General features: G+C 35.2%; 2 protein-coding genes across 2 annotated transcripts; both read right to left on the bottom strand.

Annotated features, from left to right (window-relative positions):
* Positions 1-1,545: 1,545 nt before the first annotated feature.
* Positions 1,546-3,690, bottom strand: LOC18019791 (putative metal tolerance protein C3). Its single transcript, XM_006402749.2, has 8 exons — positions 3,608-3,690; positions 3,267-3,467; positions 2,954-3,144; positions 2,672-2,870; positions 2,399-2,577; positions 2,174-2,324; positions 1,937-2,073; positions 1,546-1,795 (listed from the first exon to the last, which is right to left on the bottom strand). Exons 2-8 carry the CDS (start codon positions 3,463-3,465, stop codon positions 1,619-1,621), a joined length of 1,233 nt encoding a protein of 410 aa, XP_006402812.1. The 5' UTR covers positions 3,466-3,467; positions 3,608-3,690; the 3' UTR covers positions 1,546-1,618.
* A 7,156-nt stretch (positions 3,691-10,846) lies between these two features.
* On the bottom strand, positions 10,847-11,830 carry LOC18019790 (zinc finger protein GIS). Its single transcript, XM_006402748.2, has one exon. The coding sequence runs from the start codon at positions 11,828-11,830 to the stop codon at positions 11,057-11,059; it is 774 nt and encodes a 257-aa protein (XP_006402811.1). The 3' UTR covers positions 10,847-11,056.
* Between the last annotated feature and the right edge of the window lie 676 nt (positions 11,831-12,506).

Raw genomic sequence — 12,506 nt, 5'->3', positions numbered from 1 at the left:
GCCTCAAGATCTTCTTCGGCACCTCCTGTTTCAGTAACGTTTTCCTCGGCATTGCCTTCTTCAATCTCCTCGACCCCTTGGATCTCCTCAATCTCCTCATCGATGTTCGGCCCAGCACGAGCATCTGTCTTACGAGCTTCTGGTTGTCCGGTCACTTCGACTCGTGGTCGAGAACGGCTACTATTGGCACCAACCGATTTTGAGTTTTTTCGGATTAACTGTGGAGGGTTATTCTCTTCTTGAGACGAGTTCGATAGATGAGGGTTTGAAGAGGAAGAGCTCGGTTCTGAGGATTCGCGACGATCTTCCGGAAGGATTTGGTTAGAAGAATAGTTAATTGAAGAGCTGGAAGACATCTTTGAGTTCGGAAAAGTAGATCTAAAGGGAATCTGAGAGAAATGAAGAACAGTATGAAGATCAATTGGAAAAGAATGAAGATTGATCGGATAATTTGAAGATCGAACGGAAAACTCGAAGGTAACTCGGAAAAATCAAGGATTCGCGGCGGCGAGAGTTGAAGAAACGAGAGGAAACAAAGAACAAAAGCTAGAGAGAGAAATGAAATCTAGAGAGAAGGGAGAGCAGCGTACCTTATATATGCTTGAGGCAAGAATAATGAATGCGATAAGAAGTTTGCCTTTTATACACAGTGGGAATCGTGGGTTCCTCGATTTTCGCAAGGATCCCGTAATTCACGCGCCTCATTGAAGACAGGGGCGAAACGTCCGGGAATGCGAATCGACGGCAGTTGCCGAGCTCGGTTCGTGATCCATTAACTAAGAAATGAGTTCGACTGAAAGTCATCCCCTTTCACCGAAATGAAGGGGGGGCTAACTGTTGGAGGTGAAAACCGCACCCCGGTTTTCTCCGGTATAAACCGAGATCGGCAAACCATAAGCCCGGTTTACGAAGGGACGTACCGAGAAAAGATGGGCCGAACAAAGATGGGCCGAATACGGCTCATCAGGCCGAGGTCGGTGAGAAACCTCTCGAAGAAATAGAGAGTTTCCGTGAGCTCGGTCGAAACAGGAAAGTTTCCTAATGGAAAAAGGAAACTTGGGAGAGAAAAGGAAAGGAACCGAGAGAAAAGGAAACTCCTCTCGGCCCCATATCGTCTAAGGCGGGCTTGAAGACCGACTTAGGAGATATATATAAAGGGAGACGAATCGACACCAGAGAACACAAGTTATTTTTTCTCGAGAAGACTTAAAGACTGAGAACTCATTACGATAGCTTCTTAGTCGCATTAAGTCTTAGTTCGTTATTACCTATCGAAATAACTGAACTCAGTTGTATTTTGCTTGATTCGATCTAATAAAACCGAGCTTCCGATCTAAATTACTGTTTAGTCCCTTGTCAATATTTGCATATCAATAGATATGTAGAATGTTATATGAGTTAGGAAAAAAAAAACCAGTAAAATGTCTAATTCAAAGTCAAACTATCAATTTTAATTTTACGCTTTTAAAAAAAATTCATTAACGCACATTTCAATAGCGAAGAACTTAAACTGCAATGTATCAAGCTGCAGATATAGTACAGGAGCATTAAATAAACAAAAGGAACAAAAAAAGCAGAAACACATATATATATATATAGTTATATATGCATATAATCCTCATAAATCGTTTGGGATTGTAGAAAGAACAGAGTGTTCAGGCTTGTGATGGCACTCGAAATCCAGATGAACAAAAGCCCTTTCCACTTCTGGAAGTTCTTCAAGCTTTATTTGCAATGACTCACCAATTGCATGAGCTTCTTTCAATGGCAAATCCTCTGGGAGTTCTATATCCACCTGCCAACACACACATAACAAACAATATATATAAACCTATATAACTATGAATTAATTAAACAAATGTAAGTAGAAATTGATTTCCAAAATCTAAATTTATTAATTTTATGATTGCGACATTAAGACATATAATAGACATACCTCGACAAAATAAAGAACACCAAAGGTATAGGCCCGGACAGTATCAACACGTTTGATCTTATCTGCGCCTTGTCGCAATACTAGGTATGTCAGTTTCTGTAGTACTTCTGGAGGAGCTGACTGTCCGATCAATGAAACTACATATATATAGAGAGAAAAAATATCATCGTAAGAATCTCAATAGATGTTATTATAGATTGAAGAACACAACAACATTGAAATAGAAAAAAAAGTTACCTGCATTTTCCATAACGGTCCCGGACCAATTGACAATAGTGTAGATGGCTAAGAGAATAGCACCAGCCGGATCGATCCACCAATAGAAAGCATTCCCAAGGACAGCCGCAATTAATCCAAGAACGTTTGTCACCACATCGAAATGATGATCCTATATATTTAAACTTATCAATCAATCTCCATTTTTTACATAAAATTATAAGAATATATATATACTATGTATACCTTTGCATATGCGCGGACGATATGATTTCTCGAGCTTTTGCAGTAGATCCATAAGACGAGTTTAATAGCTGTTGCGCTTAGCATGATTGAATATAACCAAACCAATTGGTCATGACTCATTTTCTCTGAAGGTTCATTTGTAATCAACTGTTCAGCTGCCACAAGCAGCACTTGGAACCCTACACAAATGTATATGGTTTATTTTCATCAACAAACTTATATAACATATAGTTTTGGGTTGTACAAAATTTCGGAAAAGAATGAATAATATACCAAGAGTGGCCATAACGGCGGCGAAAATGATGATTCCAACGGGTTGTACCCTAAGCTTTCCAATGGGATATTTGTAGATATTTATGTTCTTCATTGACAAATGTGTGAACCAAAGTATTCCTCCCGCCATTAGGTCAAGCAAAGAGTCAAGTGTAGATGCTGCAATGGCTATCGATCCACTCTTTATCGTAGCATATATCTACACATTATAGAACATTTTGATGAATATAGAGACATATCACTTAAATCAATGTATAAAAATATTTCGATAGAAAGTCACACCTTGAGAGCAAGTAAAAAGATGTTAGCCCAATTGGAGATTTGCATGGCTATTTCTTGTGCAGCTCTCTCAGCTCGATCTTCTTCTTCACTTTTTTCATCGATGACATACTCATCTGATCGAGCTAAGAAACTTTCTACTTCCTCAAATGATTTTAGTGTTGCCAGTTGCCGTTCATAGTACTCCTTTTCATCTTTAAAATATCAAAATTTTAGAAAACATTCTTGGTTTAGTAGTTGTGAGTCTTAATTATGACACTATTATCTAAATTTGAAAGTAAGACAGTTTGATGTGTGTGTGTATATATACTGTTACCTCTTTTGAGGCCTACGGCTTTGGAGACATCAAGGTGAAAAGGGTTCTCGGGATCGGTTTTGGATCGAAGTTTTTGAGGCAAATCCGTGAAAAAATTTGATTTCATTGTAGAAACCAAACCGGTTGACTTCGGTTTGTGATCATTAGCCTCATGATCGTTTGACGAAAGCAACGGTGTTTCCGTACAATTGACTTCCATTTCTGGAAAAGTATTAATCAAATGACCGTAAAAGAAAAAAAGTAAAGCATAAAGAGGCACGGATAATACTAGTTCAATATATTTGAAGGAGTTAAAAACCCTTAAATAAATAAATAAACGAAAGAACAAAAGAAATATATACCGATGATATCCAAGAGGAATTTTTATGCCTGCAGATGATGAACAAAGAAAAGGATTAAAGGGTTGTACACAAAAGATTGGTTTTTATAGATAGATATGAGGTTTTCTATGGAATTCGTTGAATTTTGAGGATTAATTAATAAATAATTGTATGGAAGAAAGAAGATGGTGATGATGATAGAGACAAGCCCTGGTACTTGCCCACATGCCTAAGCATCAAGAACGCTTGTCTGATCCACGCCTTAATCAGGAGCTTCTTGTTCCGTGACTATTTTGTCTTCTGCGTAAATAACAAATGTCAATTTATTATTTGCTAAACGACACGTATTATTTACAAGGTTGTAATCGCAAAGTACAAAAATGAATCAACTCTCGGAACCCTAGTCTTGCACTATGCTCACATGGGTGTCTCAACAAAAATAAAAATTAGAATTTCGATACAAGAAATTAAACCTTTTTAATAATCATGAATGGTCTGAAAATTTTGACAAATGAACGTTGAAGCTAGAAGAGCCCGAAGTAAATTATGTGAAAATATAAGGTCAACAACCTTTCGAAATATTTATCAAACTAAATTTGTATCTTTCGATCTAAATATCTATAAATTAATACATGAACAATTGTATAATAACACACTGAGATCACTGCAATCTATTAGTGAATATACTATATTAGAATAATTTTGCAAACATCACATTTAAACAAATACCCACACATTCCTACAGATTCACATATACTATTCATGTTTGACTGGTATATACAATGGATACAATCGATACTACATATAATATAATTTACCTGACGTGAACTTTCAAAAACTTATTTGACTTGAAACTTCACCAATCCAAAATGAGTCGAAAACGTATACAGAACTTTAGGTTATTAACTTTTTAAATCCTGGGAGAGTTAACAGAGAAAAGGAAAAAGTAGAACACCCCAAAATGAGCAACAGTGAAGAATATAATTTCCTAGTATTTTGTTTTATTTTTATTCTATGGAATTTTTTCTTAGAATTATTTTCAGTTTGCAGTTACAGACGATCGATATATTGGTAAGGTTATTTGGAAAACAGCATAGACCATTTTTTTAATATAAAAATAATTGTTTACCCAATTTTTTATATAGAAATTTTTGTATCTCCGGGAAGATTTCTTTCTTTTTGTATTTAACAGATTATTTATAGAGAAAATACATTATAGAATTTTTTTAAAAAATTTCCCTATCTAAAGATACACATGCTCTGTTCTCTTTGGGTGATTTAATAAAACGATCTTTTTGTGTTAAAAAAAAAAAAGATACACATGCTCTCTGGCTTATTGGTAGTTTTCTTTGTTTTTATTGAAAATCAAATAATTATAGAAAAATGTTTGTTATAGAATCCCCCAATATTTACAGTTACGAACGCTGTATATGACATATTGGTAGATTTCTTTATTTTCTTAGTACCCCCACGTTTTATAGAAGAGGAAAGATCCGTTAATTACAAATTTACAACCACGCTTGAGTCACAACCACGCTTCAGCGATAATACTTATAGCATAAACGTAAGTAAACCATTATGTAATTAGTGATTAATTTCCCCATCAGGAGACTTTAGGAACATTCCCGGAAGCTTAATAATGATTTTGAATCATGATTTCTTTATCTCTTTGACTTTTTTTTGTTTTTTAAAAAAAAGAAGAAATATAATAGAATAATTCTCGCAGTTTGCATCTTATTCAAATTAAATATTGATTATAGAACATTTTATATATACGGTATATGATGAGTGTCTCTAAAAGGAAATATTAGCAAACACCATCATTTTCTCATATTATTTATCTTCGTTACTGTAATATTGATAACACAATTCAAAGATTATTATATAAGATACATATACATTCTTGCTTATAATACAAGTAATTGCCCTTGTCATCATCGTTTAGGTTGATCGAGTTAACTTTTTTGATAAAAAGAGAAAACGATTTATCTAAGGTAACATCTCTTCTTGAAACTTACTTTTAACACTCAAGTTATTATTCATGATCATGCGAAAGTGTAAAATGTACGGATGATATACTATATAAAAATAATCTCACAATTGACATCACAAAGCCTTATTATAGACAAATGCAAAGTCACCAACCCTGCCCAAAAAGTCCAATCTTCTGTTTTCGTACGTTCGTCAAACGAATATTATAAAGTACACTATTTCATTTCGTCAAACGAATATTATAAAGTACACTATGTATATGAAATAAAGAGCTGAAAGACGTTCGACTGTATATTATTATGTTGCCTATATGAGCCGTGATTGGTCAACCATCAATCTAATTGGAATAAAACACCAATCTAATATCAATGGATTTGAGCCGATTGCGTCGAAGTCACAACTTGCTAAGGCTATCGATAATCGGTGAATTCTTTGTCTGCACCCAGTAGTAGTATCCAGCCTACAATGGGTTCAAATTTCATGAAATTTCCGTGTCTAGTCCGCCAAAAATCTCGTGTAGATAATGTTTTATAAACATTGCAATGTGTGCCGTATATTTTCTATATAAGACTTTTTGTATTTATTCATAAATGAAAGCACAATTCGTTGTCAATCTGATTCCGCGCGATATGTATCGTCAAGATCATCATAAGAAACAAAATCCATGGATATGACTATAATGCTGCAACTGATATGCTAGATCACTTTGCACAAATGAATAATTAATAAGTAGTACGTATATGATTGTGGCGACTGGTACAATCATTAGAATCATGACCATTCCAAATCTATAACTGTGATAGTCTGACAATAAACACAATAACGTTTCAATATAAACTTGCCAAAATTATGGTGATATATATGTATATATATAGATATATATTTATATTTTCATCTAAGCTAAGGTGTTGTAAAAGAAAATTTAGAAAACTATACAAAAATAGCAAATATTTAATTACTTTTACACAAATATCAATTAATTGTAAATTGTGGCAGTTTCGTGAGGTATGTTGTACTAATCCTTTAAAATGGATCTCATACTACGGTGGAGAAAATTCCTCTGTAAAGAGGGTAATTTATACAGTTAATGGTGTTTTTTTAAGACAAATTAAATGAAGTTTCAGCAAATATTAGTAAAGACAAAGAGGATAGCAAACGTTGTTTTCTAATTAATAGCATAAGACGAAATTTGAAGATACTTGGTTCGAATGGAGCCAAATTGATTATCATGCAGAAGCCATACCCTTTTTTCATCAAAGAAGGCCTATTGGCCTTAAAGACACACGTGAGAGCTTTATACTGTTAATTAGAAACATTGAGCGGGATTTTGATAAACCAATCCGTGATGATGTGATCATGTGAAACTTTGATATATATGTATATATAAAATGATGCGTATAAAATCTAGATCGATCAGCGTAATTCCGTTTTATTGGTCAAGGCTTCCTATCAAATCCGATAAACTAATGCACATAATACTTGATCACCGGAAATTTTATTATGTAGATCCTTTCATCAACATAACATTTATTTAAACGCTTCTGAAAAGAAGTGATTTACTGTAGAAATTTAGCTTCAAAAAAATATTTATTTAAAAAAACATTAAAAAAAAAAACAGATTGTTGTTCTTGGTTCTTATTTGTGTCCGAGTTAGGGAGGCCCAATTTTGAAAGTAGGACAACTTAATGGGCCTAAAGGGGATTCGACCGGTCCAATTGCTAATTCGGTCTGGGTTTGACATTCGCAAACCCGACCACTGGATGGAACCGTCCGGTTCGTTGGTCAAGTCATTTGTTTTACCCCGTTGGAGATTGAGAACAAAGGAGAAAGACATGTTTGGCACGAATCGATTTTCAGCTTCACTCTTTGGGTAATCTTTTCCAAAAATTCTGCTCCCGCGTACTCTCTTTTAGGTTTTCAGTGTATGTTTTTTTTTGTTTCAAAAGTTGGAAAATTTTGAAGGTGTATGCTTTTTTTTTTTGGGGTCTAAGAAGGTGTATGTTTTGTGTCAATGGTTTAGACTTTAGAGGAAGAGGATCCAGGTCTGTTTCTGAACCAGTTTGGGCAAGTAGTTACTGTGCATGATGCTTAAACTATCATATTTCTGTGCAATTGAAAGGTCCAAACAAAGGATTCTCAACTTCTTTTTCCTTAAATTTGGTTTAATCTGGTTGCAGTTTAATTGACCATTCCAAGGAAAAAATTTCAAGTTTTATTCTCACTGGCCATTGTTATGTAACCACGAGGGTATATAATCTATGAGTTGCACATTGTAAGGGAAAGAACAATGCGAGTATTATAATGAATTGCGATTCTGCTATGTTATGTGTTTTTTCAAGTGTTATGTTTGTAAGCATTTTTAGAGAAATTTTTTTTTTTTTTCTTCTTGGGTTTTGGTGCGAATGGTCCAAGGTGTTCAGCAATCCTTTTTCTTATTTAAGGTATTGAGTTTATTCCTTAGGGCCTCTGTTTTGATCAACTGACTTTTCCCCTTTAAATTTCGCTCTGTGTTCACTTTTAACAATAAAAATTAAAGATCAGTGTCCTTTTTTCTCAATCTTACTATTAGTTATAATTTATGGTCTGCATAACTAAACATGTTACCCTTTCGTACATGAAAGTGAAAGATAAATTACTCACATTAATATCACATTTCTCACCGTGTTCATTAGTTTTGTGTCTCTGTCTATATATAGAGAGAATGCAATATCTTCAATTTGATAGTGGTGCGTTTGGTATTAGCACCTAGCTTTACATGTGCGTTCTCGTTTTCTGTAGACATCTGCCACTCTTCAGAAAGCACCTGAATTATATAAAACTTTCTCTGAATATTGACATTTGTAGGTTAGGCACTTGAAAAGCTTTCCAAACCAAAAATCACCTCACATTATTGCCTCTTCTAAGTGCTTCATAATAATGGACTTCTCTTCTTGAGAGATATCTCTTCTTCTATTTGCTATCGTGCAAGCTGCATTATTGAGAACCAGGTCCATAAATTTTTTTAACTCTATTGTCTCTAATACTGTTTCTTTACCCTGTCCAGGAATTTTATGCTTTGCAGCTGCAGTATCTTCCTGGTCCCAAGTTGAAAATAGTCATGGAACTACATGAACCTCGGTATCTGCCTTTACCTATGGATTGATCTTTCTATATTACGGTTGCTAGTTTATTCTACACTCTGGTTTAACTTTCTTACGAGTGATGCAACATCACCAAAAGAAGAGCATAAAAAGAAAGGACACAAAGCATAGAGATGTTGAAATTTAGGAATCAATGGAAAACAGTCATCTCAGTTATCCAACCACATGGTCTTGGCTTTTAACCTTTAACTTTACCCAAACCGTCAGTTAGTGCTCTGAGATGTCTACTGTTCGAACTATCATCCTCAATATTGCAACTTTTTCTTTTTTTTGGCCTAGGGGTATGGGCCACTGTTCCTCAGATTCTACCAAGTTCTTTGCACATCTTAAAAAAAAAAAAAAATCTGAGCACAAAAGTGGTCCTATAAGATTTTATACAATGTCTTTACTTGTGCCTCTTTTTATCACCTTGTACACTCATCACATGCTTCCTTCTCAATTGCAGTAGCTGGTGGGTCCACTTGTTGCTGCTACTGATGTTAACTCGTTTGACAGTATTCTCCTAGTAGATAGTTTCCTTAAACTTCCTACTATATACGATAAGACGCTCCTCTAATTCTCAACTTGCACTGTTTGTAGCTGAGGAACTGTTCCCGGAGGGCAGATACGTCTTTTAACTTATTCTGTGTTTTGTTACAACTCTTGGTGACAATTGAAACATCCTTGTTGCAAAAGTTATGTTCAAACATGTCCATAACCTTGTCACTTCTATTTTAATCTACAGGCTGAGGTTGCAGCATCTGGTCCCTTCCCTGTAAAGTAGAAAACTGTTCCGCAGCTAAAGTCTTCAGGTCAGGAGAATCGCAGTGTCTCTCTAGGCTGGTGTCACTGATATTTCCGACGTTAGTTAGATCTTATCCATCGTGCTACAATGTCTAAACACATATAATTGGTTAGAGAAAAAGTACAAGGAAGAATTTTTGTGATGTTGCATCTACTTGCATTTCCGGATGGAGTGTCTAAAGATGTTGTATTAGCATATCCTTTTCCATTTCCATTCATAGGAGACTTGATTGAATCAGATTAGCTCACTTCTAAAAGAAAGCATATATGTAACCATCACGAGTTGGTGCATACTCCATTATACTGGTGGAGAGTGTTAATCAATGCTTCTCATATATTGTGTGATTAAAGTCTTGCCAAATGTGGAAACTCGTATGCTATTCTGAATCTTTGGCCTAAACAAAATCCGTAGCTACATTGTCATATATCATTAATGTTTGGATTTGATACTTTAACATAACAAAACAACATGGTTAATTAGGTACAAGGGTTTTTCCCATGTTATTGTCGCAGAAACCAATTCGGGTCATTGCCATTTTCTGGTATCATTAAGTAGTTATTGTAGGGCATATAGTTATATGGCTTCTATCAAAATATGTCCTTTTGAATGCAATAAGACGGACCCGTCATACTCTTTCGCGTTGGCATCTGTTAAGTGGAGTCTACCGTATGTGACTCACAACTTTTTGAGTTCATTGATTGCGATATATATATATATATATATAGAGGTTGTTGATTCTTTAGGATTTTGCCAAAAATAAAAGTTAAAATAGAAAAAAAAAAACACAAAAGAAGAAAGCATGAGGAATTTTGCTTTGCGTTAGCTTCTTCTTTATGTTTTTTACTAGAAATTGCAAAGTTAAGAGAGTAGTAACATTAGGGACAGATGAGAAAGCTCTATTACAAACTCTACATTTGTGTTATACGATGGACCACTTCACTCTCTTTGTCTCTCTCTACTCTTTTGTCTTGTCCATTGTCTTCACTTACCCACACGCACCAAATCATCAGAGCTTATTACCCATCTTGAGTTTTTTTTTTTTTTTTGGGTTTAAAATCTTGAGTCCCATTGGTCATTAGATCCCGTTTTAAATCTCGTAAAAAGTTTGTACTCAAGAAGTATATCTCTATATGATCTTACAGTTTCTACTGGCAGCTCAGTTTTGTACAGTGAAAATTTGAGTCGCTGTGTGATATTAATGAAAACTCCCCTCATTACTATGACTGACCATTTCTCTGAATTTTACCCAAAACAATAATGTTCGATGCTGAAACTTCAAGGCCTAACCGTGGGCACGTGAAATGATATTACAGTAATTCATTTCCCTCATTTACGCACGTTTGGAAAAATCATATATCGATGAATATCAAAACATCAAACTCTTAACGAAATAAATTACGGAACGTGAAATCTACATATCCTGCCGTTTCTCATTCAGAAACCTAAACACCGTGTCATTTGTTCTTTCCCTAATTAAGTTACATATAACAAACTCAAATCTTACAGAAAAGAAGTGTAAAAATGGATACCATAGATTTTTTTTGTTCTGTAACGTCAAAGATGAAGATCGAGACTCACGTGATCTTGCACATTGGGACCCAAACCGTACCGGTATGACGACATGCGGTTTTGAACTGCGGTTCCACCCACCTGTACCGGTGGATGCGGCTGAGAACCGGCCATGAACGGTAAAGTCGAGTTATTAGAAGAGTCATGACTAGTGAACGCTGCGTTTGAGTTATAAACGCCTTGAACGCTGGAAGACGAAGGCGGTTCACACCAATGTCCTAATGTACTCCCATTGACCTGTCGTGTGTAATACGAGGAGGATGGACCTGAAGTGTGTCCTCCATATAACCTAGCGGCCGGTAAAGAACCACTGTTCCACGAAGGGTAATGACGGTAGCCATAAAGGTTAGCGCCAGGATGATGAAAGTAAGAGGAAGCACCGCGTTTGGCGAGTTGGCGTTCACGTTTGTGAGCGTTTTGGTGTCCACCTAGGGCTTGTGAAGTAGGGAAGTTTCTAAAGCAATAGTGACACTCGAATCTCCTATTGTTGTTATTGATGCTTTTGTCCTTACCGTTATCTCCGGTTTCGTCTTCTTCGTATTCTTCTTCTTCTTCTTTGTTTTTGGTCTCGGAGGAATCGGAGTAGTCTTCTTGACCGGTGGTGGCAGAGTAATTTCCGCCGGTGAAATCTTTTCCGAAGAGACGAATGGGCTTAGGGTTCTTATCTTTGGAGGGAGGACGACGGAAGAATGGAAGCTGAGAGAAGGATTCAACGTTCATGAAATCTTGAGTTTCTGCTTCTCCACTTGCTTCGTCCATAGAGAGAGAGAGAGAGAGAGAGAGAGAGAGAGAGAGAGAGAGAGAGAGAGAGAGAGAGAGAGAAAGAGATGAATGAATATTGAGTTGTGAGGCTGAATGTTCCAGAGAGAAAGACAACGTTTATATAGAACTGGCTTGTTCCCATTAATTTTTTATGGTAAATCATGATTTTTTTTTTTTTTACTTTTTTGTTTGTTTGTTAGAAGGTTGATAAAACTTCTAATTATTTTTAACAAGGGTTGATAGTTTATCCATGTTATTTTAAGAGTGATGAACATATCTACTGATTTTGTTTCTTATTAATTTCTCAGGAGTGTTTTCCCAAATGTTGGGACATAAAACATTTATGAATATTCAGTTCAAAATTTCGAATATCAATAAAATTTTCAGTAGTCCTGACTTTAAAAGAAATATTACTGATTTTAACCGAATCTACGACATAATATTTTTTGTACAATTTTTTATTTCAATATTGATTCAACCTTTTTATAAGATATATATTTCTGTAGATGTTCTTATAAAGAATTTAGTCACCTAAAAAGTACCAAATTAAATTTCTTTAGGTCCTCAAAACAGTTTTTCGGTCCATATATGATCCATTCAGCTTTTCCGGATTTAACATTATTACTTCGAAGTACAAGGATTATGGTAAATTTATGATATTCAACTAAAACGA

This window comes from Eutrema salsugineum, unplaced genomic scaffold (genome assembly GCF_000478725.1).
Source record: "Eutrema salsugineum unplaced genomic scaffold, Eutsalg1_0 scaffold_19, whole genome shotgun sequence".
NCBI lineage: Eukaryota > Viridiplantae > Streptophyta > Magnoliopsida > Brassicales > Brassicaceae > Eutrema > Eutrema salsugineum.
This window is presented reverse-complemented; position numbering and strand designations above follow the sequence as displayed.

Bases quoted from the DNA above. Each gene is read 5' to 3' on its own strand.
- LOC18019790 (XM_006402748.2), bottom strand. From the start codon at position 11,830: ATGGACGAAGCAAGTGGAGAAGCAGAAACTCAAGATTTCATGAACGTT.
- LOC18019791 (XM_006402749.2), bottom strand. From the start codon at position 3,465: ATGGAAGTCAATTGTACGGAAACACCGTTGCTTTCGTCAAACGATCAT. The intron at 2,578-2,671 runs GTATATTATTCA...ACATTTGTGTAG, and splicing joins CGCCGTTATGGCCACTCTTG to GGTTCCAAGTGCTGCTTGTG. The intron at 1,796-1,936 runs GTATGTCTATTA...GTGTGTTGGCAG, and splicing joins GTGTTCTTTATTTTGTCGAG to GTGGATATAGAACTCCCAGA.